Here is a 12129-nt window from a genome sequence, read left to right as displayed (position 1 = left end):
GCAAATGCCCCTTACTATAACATTGGCAACAAAAGACAAGTTTAACACAATGAGAGATATGAATGAAAGAGGAAAAATAGGTTTTTGTTCTCTTTATCTCTTTATAACCTCTAGGAAAAACAAAGTGGGAAACTAAAGGGGAAAATAAGAATTTTTTGTCTAGTCAAACTTCAAATGACATAGGGAATAATAAGCATAAAGATGACTAAATGAGCAGAATTTCTTTATTTATTTCTTTTAATTTGGTTACCTAAAATCCATGTGACAATTTCAAAAACCAAACGTTATTTACAATTTCCTAATTTGAAAAAAAAAACCCTCAAATTTCTACAATTTTTGTTTATCACTACTTCATTTCATTTGAATTTAGATTTGACATAAAACATGCTTAATTTTCCTCCATTATTTTCTTTTGCCTTCATTGATCTTTTGGGCTTTAAAGATATCATAGAGATTAGAGGTTTATTTTGCAACTTAATTCATGTTTCTTTTTGTGTGAAATTTGTTGTTTATTCTTATTGTTCCATGGAAGAGCATATACGCATGAATGACAACTTGTTCAGTTGTGCAATTTTTACTTTTGTGCCCTGGAAGAGAGAAACAATGGTGTTCACTCATGCGTAAAGTTTGCCTTTTTGTTGACCTACCAGGTTGATAGCCAATTAAATTACCTTTAATATGGTATATGATACATAGCTTTCAGCCAAATATTCTATGAGAAATCTGAACTTGAAAAAGCGTTTACTTTCTTTTTTTGCTGAGTGTATATATATATATATATATATATATATATATATATATTATATGCTTTGCAGATGACACAAATCTATTTCTTTCACATCGTAATCCTAATACGCTTATTTATATGTTAAACAGCGAATTGAAACTTGTTCAATCCTGGATTCATGCCAACAAGTTATCACTAAACATTGATAAAACATATTATATGCTGTTCAGTAACTCTTTGCAATTTATTCCAGGTCATGTCCAAATTAATGGCATTAACGAAGGTTGATAGTGTTTAAGTTTCTAGGACTGTATATTGATAGCGATTTATCTTGGAAGTCTCACATCAACTTTTTAACCAAAGTTTTATCTAGGAATGCAGGAATTCTAAATAAACTGAAAGATTACTTCCCCACCAATATATTGCAAATTATATACTCGACTATGATTTCCCCTTACCTCAACTACGGAATACTGGCATGGGGTAACACGACCCAGTCTTTGCTTGACTCGCTCTTTCTCTTACAAAAGCGCGCTATTAGAATAATTAATAAGACTGGGTATCTATCTCATACAGATGAATTTTTCCATAAGAACAAAATTTTGAAATTGTCAGATTTGTTTTATTACAATTTAGGGATATTCATGTACAAATTATCCAAAAATGATCTTCCTGATATTTTTTTGCATATGTTTAAAAGAAATTACTCTATTCATAACTATCCCACCCGTCAACGTGACGATTATCACCTACCACGTACCCGAACCATTTTTGCGAAAAAACCAATTATGTATGCAGGGCCGAAGTACTGGAACGATCTCCCCATAGAACTCGCAGGTTGTTTGTCTTTGTCGACCTTCAAATACAAATTAAGACATAATTTATTGAATAATTACATTGCGTAAGTCCATTGAAATTTCCTTCTTTCTTGTTTATGTGCCTTTTCCTGCTGTGTTGGTTGTTGTTATTCAAATCAGCTAAGCCTCGCTGTTTGCGCTCTTAAATTCCTTCACACCAGTACCCCTTTTGATACCGTAAGACTTCGGAACGCGTGAACAGCTGGCTTGTTGTATTCCCCTTAGTGCTATACTGGCTGGTAATTCTAATTAATTCCAAATTTTCTTTGAATGTTAGTACTTGTATGTTCACTCTTTAGGTTTCCCGTATCTCCTCCGAGGACTCGCATGTCGAGTTGTTCTCTCTTCACCGTTATTCAAATCATACTACTACATTATTGTCAACATTGTTAAATCAAAAGTCGTTGTCAACTGTCCTTACATCTGCAGAATGTGGTTGTCTGTATATCACTATTAATGTATTGAGAAGATTCTGTTAGTGCACCAGGTATTTTTGCCTTTCATTTTTGTTTCTCTTTATTTTGGTCCTACGTTGCATCCGTGCTCCTCATCTTTACACTCTGTTCAGAATTTGGGACCTACGCTCAACAAGCTCGCTTTTAAGTATGTTCCGTCATATTTCTTTAGCGTTATACATAGAAACAAACGTACGATGATTGACCACTATATGTTTTCATATTCTTACATTAATTTACTGTACTTCCAAGCCGGATATTATGATTCACTATGTTTTTATTATATTTGCTGTATACATTCCTTCATTGAGAAGTATGAAAATAAATTGAAATTGAAATATATATATATATATATATATATATAGAAATTATATATAATTTATATGATCAGGCGCGTTGCTTTTTAAATTCACTGAGATGAGCATCCGCAATTTATTGATTATTCGAGAAATTCTTGTGAATAGTGATTGCCAGTGTATCCCCTTGCGTGATAGCAAGCCTGGTAAACCAATGAAATGGGTGCCTTCTAAAGTACAAATTAATGAACCATAGTGGACGCCTGGTGAAATTTATTCTTTATTTGACAATGAATTTGTTACATCAGGCAACCCTTATGTATCATGCCGCTTTGAAAACAAGTGCCTAACCAACTGAAAAGAAAAGAAAAACCGTTTAAATCGATATACCAATGTGCATTTGATTTAATTGACTTAAAAGTATCGTTGTCATTATGAACTAATTCCGAGGCATTAATTGTGTCAAACTTGTCGGCCCATAGTATACACGCGTCAAACAATACCAATCATCACAGAACTCTTACGTCTCTTAGTTCTGTGCCTATCATCCATCAAATTCCCAAGGCGGGTTCTTCAGCTCAAACTCCGTCCAAGGGTCCGCAAAGTCAGACTACGAGATCTTTTCACTCAAAAGAAAAAAAAAATGCACCCAATGAAATATAGGCCTAGTCCCTTCAAATTCTATGAGAAAAAGCTTTCAACTTCCAACCAAAATGCAGTTTGTAGAGGAATTCATACTCAATATCTGCAGCTATTCACTTTTCTGCCAAACTGGTGTATGATTGCAACTGATTGACAAATTGCCCTACATCTACGTTAATAAGCACTGAATTGATCAGTGTTTTAGTATAGTAGTCATGATAAAAAAAAAATCATGGGCGTACATACTCGAGCAGGATTCGAACCTACGACCTCCTGATCACCGGACAGGCGTCTAGATCACCGAGCTTTCGCCCGACAGCAATTTAGTCTTGGTTCTTATCCTTATAGCATGCAGTGGGTACTGCTTTATTATTCAAATTCATGAAATTCTTCCGTCGAGATGTTTTCATTGCAACTGATTGACAAATAAATTGCCCTTCATGACATCTGATGTTTAATAAATATATTTTTTCTTCATTCATTTTGGTATATCATCGATATGATTTTGTGAAGGGGTATTGAAAGAGACATTCAATATTTACAGGCGTGAGCCCTGCTCCTCATGTCCTTGGAGCTACGACAGTCCACAGAAGTTATGGTGGTTGGAAGTCGGAAATTTTTAGCTGTAGCACCTTATGCGAAAATTGTTCTGGCAATTTGAGTACCGGTGAATACTAGGATAGCATTGTAGTTGCATCTATAGTTGGAATATTTGTAGCGAAAAAACAAACAAACAAACAAACAAACAAAAATTCTGAAAACTGCGAATCCGAGAGTGGCGAGCCAATGGAGTAAAATGGCGTCAAAGCTGTAGGGGGTCCGCCTGAGCTTTCGATCCTATGCAGAATCTTCGTCATAGATAGCCCAAGCAATGATGAGCTTGTATAATGGAAAACAATCCACGTGACAACAAATCCTGACAGGCTGAAGATGGCTATAGGAACACAAAACAATAAAAACACAGGCGTTAGATTGAAAGTCAAATGCTGGGGAGTGGGGGAGGGGGGGACAATAGGTGGGGTGAACCAGGAAGGAGCAGAACCCTGAGACAAAAGACAGTAGGGACAAATCCCCAGGATCATATTATAGGAGGCGACCCATGAAAGTCCAGAATAGACTTAGAGTCTGAGGTACATCAACCAATTCTGAGATACTACAGTAATGAACAATAGAAGAATAAAAATGATAAGGCATATATAGGAAAAGAGAGAAATAGCAGCAGCATGAGTGAAGGGGGTGGGGGCTGAACAAGTAGCAAGCCCTCGTAGAGTCGTAACCCATGTGTCCGTTTCATGAAAGTTTTATCAGACTGTATGCCTTTTGCGCTTATATGAGAGCCTTCACAAAATGGATTTTAGGAACTTACTTCTCATTGAAAGCCTCTCATAGCTAGTAATGAGCCACTTTGGAAATCATGAGATTAATGTAAAGACTTTCATGTGTTTTTAATGTGATGACTTCATGAAACGGACCCCTGCAGTGTGGAAATTAAATAAAAATGTGAGTCGAAGAAGAATTTATGGAATGAAAACAGAGAGCCAACCAACATGACCAATAAGTAATGCAAAGTACGAATCAACGTAAAAATGTATAGTGACCCACCGACTATTAGTAATGTTATAATTATATAAAAGCAAAATTCCAAAAAGGACATAATATATATAATCATATATTATATAAGATTTATATATATATATATATATATATATATATATATATATATGAAGAGTTTGTTCGCGAAAACCGTTAAGTCCATATTTGCTAAATGGAGATATTCGTGATTAAAGGTCAAGAAAAATAAAGAGAATAATAAGAAATTTTTGCTTCTTTTGACCATAACTTCAAAAATGTACCTTTATGTAGTGACCAATATATCATTTAAAAGGTATTATTTTGTACTTTATGACAGAGACCGTACTTCAAAATCTTCAAAAATGGACTTATCGGTTTTTGCGAACAAACTCTTCATATATATATATATATATTATATATATATATATATATATACTATATACATACATATATACTTATATAATGTTATCAAATATAAGCCTGTGTTATATATTTATGCAAAGAAAAAAATCAACAATTTTGTAGGGGACACCCAAGCTGTATAGGAAGCGAAAAAGACAGACCGGTATATCAGGGAGGTGCCACCTCCCTGGGTATGATCAGGGGAGGGGGTATCCCACTGCAACACTAAGAATTTTTTTTTTTCATTTTTCTCACTGAAATTTAACGATGTGGTGCACATTTTGGGGAAATATTCGATTATTTTTTTTTATCAAAATGTAGAAAATATTAGTACATGTGAAGAGTTTGTTCGCAAAAAACGATAAGTCCATTTTTGAAGATTTTGAAGTACGGTCTCTGTCATAAAGTACAAAATAATACCTTTGAAATGATATATTGGTTACTACATTATAAAGGTACATTTTTAAAGTTATGGTCAAAAGAAGCACAAATTGTCTTACTATTCTCTTTATTTTTCTTGACCTTTAATCGCAAATATCTCCATTTGGCAAATATGGACTTATCGGTTTTTGCGAACAAACTCTTCATGTATACAAGGACATTTCAAATGGCATATTGTGAAATACCTGTCATCCGCGCTTGCATTCTTGGTATGTGTCTTCATTGAGTTTTAAGTACAAATGTATGAGAATTTCACAAAGAGGATGGTGTGGAGCTTTTGCATTTTTAGAACTGAAATTCAACGATCTGGTGCACTTTTTTAGGGTCAGGTTTAAATAACTGCCAATCGAGGTGTAAGAAAAAAATTCAAGGCAACGTACATTGCCAATTCGTAATCCTTTCCGCGTCTGCAACTTCGCTGAAATCATGGAACTGATTATGAAGGGTGCGGAAGGAGGTTCAATTGGGGTGTCCCCTCCCACACGAGGGAGTTTTTGCAGATTTAGAACTGAAATTCAATGATCTGGTGAACACTTTCGAAGGAATATTTGAAAAATGTTCAATTAAGAAGAAGAAAAAACGAATATTAAAGGGACATCGCGAATCGCTAAATTGTGGTAGGCCTACATGGTTATCTGTGACCTCGTTTATTTTTCTGTGTGTGTGCGCGAAGATGAACCAAAGGGAAGACGTGGAGCTTTTCCACTGGTCCATTATGTGAGTAAATGGAAAGTGTTCGATCCAAAATAAAAAGAAAATAAAAGAATTTTCAATGAGGGTAAATGGCAAATTTGTGGTATCTTTAATCGCTTTTCGGCGAGTACTTCTGTTAATGTTTACTAAGTCTTTTGAGATGGACAGAAATGGGAGGGTGTGGCGTATGAGGACTCCAGGCCTCCCTGTGCACACGATGGAGCTTTTGCATGTAGTTAGAACTGAAAAATCAACGATCTGGAGCATATTTTTGGCAGAAACTAAGAAAATATTAAATCAAAATCATAAGAAGCAACAATTGAGGCCTTCCGATCATGGTAACCGAATGGTTCAGTGCTTACGAGTGAGTGGAGTTGAATACATCAGTGAAAGTTTGAGGAAAATGGACAATCCGTTCAAAAGTTATGAACTTTTGAAGTTTTGGAAGTTTTGGTGAAAACAACATCTCGCAAAAATGTCTATAACTTCCCCATTCGTGAAAATATTTTATGTAGGAATACGCGAAATACAGCGTATTTTAGTGCCCGAACCCATTTCACTTTATTCTGCATGATGTCGTAGATCTACAATGTATCACATTGGTTTGTTCAACACCATCGGGGTTCAGGACCTGTTCAACTTGGTCAAGAGTACATTGTACCGTGATAATCGCCCTCTTTTGGCGACTACCAGGGTAATTATCGATCGTTCCTTTGACAACGAAACGCGCTGTAGTTCGGTGGATGAGCTGAGCCGCAAGCAAAGCCGATCTCTCCGATCGATCGCATGCAATAGATACTAGTAGTCGTTCACTTGCTTAATTGCACTGATTTGTAATCCTACTGGCTGCTGCACTGACACTGATTTCTTGCGAGGTATTCTCTTTTACGGCAATATTTTACTATGAGTGAGTAAACTAACTATTTTCCTAATTGCTGACAGCATGTCTGTGACTATGTCGGCATTTGGGCATATTGTGTCTTCGGTTCTTTTGATCGTATAATGGAATAAACGTACATTTTACGTGTAAACGTAGCGTAGTTGAGACACAAACTTGTGTTAGTCCCATATGTGGAAACTAACGTTAGCCTAAGTGAAACGTTTGTGGCCGTAGGTAGCTTCTTCTTCTTCTTCCGGGTGAAGTACTGACCTCTGGAAAGAGTATTTTCGTACTTTGTGCAGTGCTGAAACTAGTGTGCCACGCTGCATTGTTTGATGCTTTTTTTTTTTTTTTTTGCAATTGATGTAATATACACTATAAAAAGTAGAAAGTGCTCTTTGTGCAAGTAAAATTAGCTCCTCTTCCAACTAGATTTGATGCAGTGTCACCCCGACCAGCTGCCTCCTAAACTGTTCGAGGGAAGAAGCAGCTGTCACACTGGTGGGGAGCTGGTTCCAGAAGAGTATGACACTTGGGAAGAAGGAGTTTTGAAAGCCAGAGGTCCTGCAGAATTGTTGTCGATATTGAGTAGGTCTTCGTCCAGATGATCGTGTTACCGGGTAGATGTAAGGTGGTTCAGGTAGAATAGCAATCAGTTGATGTAAGATGCGGAACAGCATGATGACTTTCAGCTGGGCCCTTCTTTCTGCAAGAGATTGCCATTTCAAGGAGTGTAGCATTTCACTGACACTGTGTCGAGGGTGAAAGTCTCCCAGAGTAAACCTAGCGGCACGTCTTTGAACCATTTCAAGCTTCCTGATTTGGTCTTGGCAGTGAGGATCCCAGGCTGTTGATGCATATTCAAGAATAGGGCGGACATATGTCACATAGGCTTGTTCTTTTATTTTCTTGGGGCAGCCATGTAGGTTTCTCTGGAGGAATCCTCGTGTGCTGTTGGCCTTTTTACATGTGTTGTCTATATGTGTCTTCCAGCTTAGCTTTGAGTTGATATGTACTCCAAGGTACTTAGCATTGTCCACAACTGGAAGCTTGACTCCATGAAGAGAATAAGAAGAATGGATGACATTTTTCACCTTGTTGGTCACTCTCAGGACTTCACACTTGGATGGATTGAGGGACATCTGCCACTTGGTTTCCCACCCTTGGATGTTGGTAAGGTCTTCTTGGAGTCTGTCTGCATCCGTCTGTGAGCTAATGTGTCGGTAAAGGAGACAATCATCTGCAAACATTCGAAATTCAGACTGGACAAAACTTGGTAGATCGTTTATGTAGGTCAAGAAGAGGAGTGGGCCAAGTACTGTCCCCTGGGGCACACCAGAGATGACAGTAGCTGGGTGTGAGTTGGTTCCTTCAAGCACAACCTCTTGTTTACGATCTTGAAGGAAAGCTCTGATCCAACGAAGAAGGTTCCCCTGGATACCATACAAGGCTAATTTCCTCAGGAGTCTTTCATGTGGTACTTTGTCAAACGCCTTGGAGAAGTCTAATAACACTGCATCTATCTGCTGTTTATTGTCAAGTCCCTTGGCGAGGTCATGGATGGTCAACAGTAGCTGGGATTCGCATGAGTGGTGCTTTCGAAATCCATGCTGCTTCTTGGATAGGATATTGTTAGATTCCAGGTGGTTGATAATCTCTGAGAATATTATGTGCTCAAGTGTTTTGCACACAAGTGAGGTCAAAGAGATTGGTCTATAATTGCATGCCTCATGGCGGTTGCCTTTCTTAAAGATCGGTGTGATGAATGCAGATTTCCAGTCCACTGGAATCGCTCCCTGATGCAGAGTAGACTGGAATAGTACATATGTAGTGTAAGGACAGGTGCAAGTTCTGTCGAACACTCCTTTAGGATACGTCCAGGAAGGTTGTCAGGTCCTGATGCTTTGTGCGGGTTGATCTTAGATAGCAGTTTTTCAACACCTGCAGATCTGATGTCAATATTGAAGATCGTTGGGTGTGGGCTGGCTTCGAGGTCAGGGATGTTGCTCATGTCTTCCTTTGTAAAAACAGAGGAGAACTGATCATTTAAAACAGCTGCCTTTGTTTTGCTGTCACAGCGAAGGATACCATCTTTCAGAAGTGGAGATACTCCAGTGTTGTCACATCGCTTGTTCTTTATGTACGCCCAAAATCTCTTGCCTCCGTTGGAACCTTCTCCACAGATCAGATCCGAGATATATGTCTGGTGGGCTCTGCGGCATTCCGTTTGCATGGTTTTCTTTAGTCCCTTGTATGTGGTGTAGTCTGGGTTATTCTTATTCCCAGCAGCTCTTGATCTCCAGAATGCCCTTTTCTTCTTCCTGGAGAGACGTTTCAATTCTGCTGTGATCCAAGGTTGGCTAAACCTGCATGAGGTCATCTTGGATGGGACATCTTTCTCAAGAACAGACAGGATCTTGTTTTTGATCTCCATCCACTGGTTTTCGATAGGGGTGTCTAATGATGTTTCAGCGAGGAAGGTATCTGCAAAGCTTCCCATTGTTTCTCTAATGGCAACCATATTTGCCTTTTTCCAGAGATATATTTTCCTTCTGCTTGGTCTCTGTAGCTTTGCTCTAATATCTGCGACTGTGAGGACCATATCATGGTCACTGATGCCAGGCAGGGGAATGCATTTCCTGATCAGAGATGGACGATTTGAGAGAAAAACATCTAAAATTGCTTGACCTCTAGTTGGGAAGTCTACCACTTGGCTGAAACATAAGTCTTGAAAAATGGAAAGAAATGTTGAGTTAATACCAAGATTATACTGGTGGCCAGTCACAGTTTCTGTCTGCCAGTTTATATCTGGTAGGTTGAGATCACCCGAGATCCAGATGGCCGATGTTGGGTTGTTTCTCACAATGCGACTGATAATACTGCATATTTCCTGCATATAGCTAGCTGTATATAGGCTGTAAAAGTGTCACGGTTAGGGGTGTACTTTGTCCTCCCCTAAAAGCCAAGGCCAAGCATAACCTGCTGGGGGCATTTCATGAAGTATTTTGTCCGACAAAGTTGTCGGACAAATTTGGGCAAGAGTTTCTTATGAGACATCCACCCAAAAGTGAGTGCGTGCATCCGTGCGTACCGCAAGGAAGGCCAGGGGGGTGTTTCATGAAACTTTTTGTCGGTGATTTACACTGACGACTGTTAAAAGCTACTGAAATCCTTGCGTCTGATTGGCTGATAGCAAAGCCCAAATTTGTCGGTGAAAACCTGCGACGAACTCATTGATGAAACGCCCCCCATAACTGGTTAGGCTAGGACCTACGGACCGATACGGTAGGTTGAATTTATAGATCTGCATTGATTTAGTAATAGGTCTAGTGTGACTGGGGTGGCTGTCTCAAAAGGAAGTCTTTCCCAAATTTGCTCTCAGCCAATCGGATGCAAGGATTTCCGTAGCTTGTAACACTTGACATTCAATACTAATACTTTTTGTCAGAAAAATATCCGGGTAAATTACAGAATACCGGCAGCCAATCACGGAGAGCGCAAATCGCTCTGAAAAGAGTGCAATTATGCTTGCCGATAGCAACCATCTGAAATATTAATCCGATCTGCAATACGGTCCGTGATTCGGCTGTCGACGATTGCATTTGTTTACGTGTGTTTTCTTTGGTCTGTGCGGTGAGAAGTGTGGTATCTTACGTTGTTCTCGGGGGTTTCGGGGGTGTCCCCCGAATAATGTAGTTCTAGATCCTGACGATGCTAGTCTAGACTAGCAGTTAAAATTTACCCGAATTTACGATGTATACTCACGTTTTTAGGAGTCAAGGATAGTCCATTCATCCTAGAAATCGATAGCAATTTAGGTGAGACAGGAAAACAATCACTTATCTAATTGCTGGTGGTAGCTTACAGTAGCTGCTTAGACAGTCTACGCACTGTGTGGGTGCGCTTGACAGCCCACCGTGTTGACTCTATGCAGTCGTACAACAATTCCCTACACATAACAGCTTATGATGCGTACGTAAGCAGTGGTAGCGCGTATTGAGTCTGCAGAACGCGCGCATGTTTACTAGTACAGTGTACAATACGTGTAGCAGTTGAGTGCGCACATGTTTCTTGACAATACGCGTATACGCGCTGCCTTGCCAAATTAGTGTGTAGTGTGATTGATCGTGAATGACTTGTGTCGAAAAGAGTAAAAGGAAGAAGAGCTGCTAGCTGTGATGACGTCATCACCTTTAAAATAGTTCCATCAAAATCGGCTCGATTTTCTTTATCGACGATTTACTCGGGTTATCTTGATTTAGAGCAGTTTTCCGCCGAAACCACTCAATTTTCATAAAATTTGTGTGGTCAACCTACTTTTTGACGGCCGTTCCGTTCCTGGGCTTTTTGGGGGCCCCAGACGACGGGAAAGACGAATTTCAGCTCTCCGGGCTGAAATTCATCTTCGGAGGCGGCTCTTATACGCACCAATATGCTAATTCATATGACGCAAAACCGGTATTCTGTACTTTCCCCAAATATCCGACCAGGCAAAACGCTGCATGAAATGCCCCCCAATTCAAGCTAACGTTAGAGCTGCACCGGCAATGCCAATACATTTGCGGGTTACAGCGCCTTGGGTTAAACACCAAAATCGCCAAAAATGTGACGCAAAAATGTAAATTAATATGCTAAGAAATTCATCTGATCTTTCTAACTGTTGCTGTTCGAGCAGTCACAGTTGTTTGGATTCTAAACAGTAGAATAGAAGAAGATGTCAATTTATCACAACACAATTCACAAGATTTTATTGCATATCAAAACAACATAAATTGTTTCAATTCAGTAGTAAAAAAGACATAGGTTGTTTCTCTAGATGTCTAAATTCATACATCGAACACTTGTTTTAAGTATAAACTTAACATGTTGACGGTCTATGGGACCTAGATCCAGACACCCTATATTCCTAAATAGATTGATATTGAAAAAAATAAAGAAAAATAAGCATCCACATGTCAATAATACTAATAGTCTAGATCTAGAACTAGATGCATCTAGATAGATCCTAGTACACTCTACTATTAGATTTTAGTGTGGATAGCCTATTGTGCCGGTGTTATTGTGAATTGTAGCATCTAACGGTCACCATAATGTTACTTCAGAAACCTACTAAATATTAATAATATCAACGACTAAGTAGGACTTAAAGCTACACGTTTGTACG

The 12129-nt window shown here is 38.7% G+C and overlaps 1 protein-coding gene across 1 annotated transcript; it reads right to left on the bottom strand.

Annotated features, from left to right (window-relative positions):
• Positions 1 to 7393: 7393 nt before the first annotated feature.
• Positions 7394 to 9486, bottom strand: LOC139733508 (uncharacterized). The gene is made up of 2 exons (XM_071644318.1): positions 8841 to 9486; positions 7394 to 8622 (listed from the first exon to the last, which is right to left on the bottom strand). Exons 1-2 carry the CDS (start codon positions 9484 to 9486, stop codon positions 7394 to 7396), a joined length of 1875 nt encoding a protein of 624 aa, XP_071500419.1.
• Between the last annotated feature and the right edge of the window lie 2643 nt (positions 9487 to 12129).

Source organism: Diadema antillarum, unplaced genomic scaffold, assembly GCF_040938485.1.
Source record: "Diadema antillarum isolate AM-2024a unplaced genomic scaffold, OU_Dant_1.0 seq00000481_RagTag, whole genome shotgun sequence".
NCBI classification, from domain to species: Eukaryota; Metazoa; Echinodermata; class Echinoidea; order Diadematoida; family Diadematidae; genus Diadema; species Diadema antillarum.
The sequence above is the reverse complement of the archived record's forward strand: the minus strand, read 5'-3'. Positions and strand labels throughout refer to the sequence as shown.

Excerpts from the sequence above, each read along its gene's own strand:
- LOC139733508 (XM_071644318.1), bottom strand. The coding sequence starts at position 9,486 with ATGGTTGCCATTAGAGAAACAATGGGAAGCTTTGCAGATACCTTCCTC. Across the intron at positions 8,623-8,840 it reads ACCTGACAACCTTCCTGGAC|AGATTATCAACCACCTGGAA; the intron begins GTATCCTAAAGG and ends TAATATTCTCAG.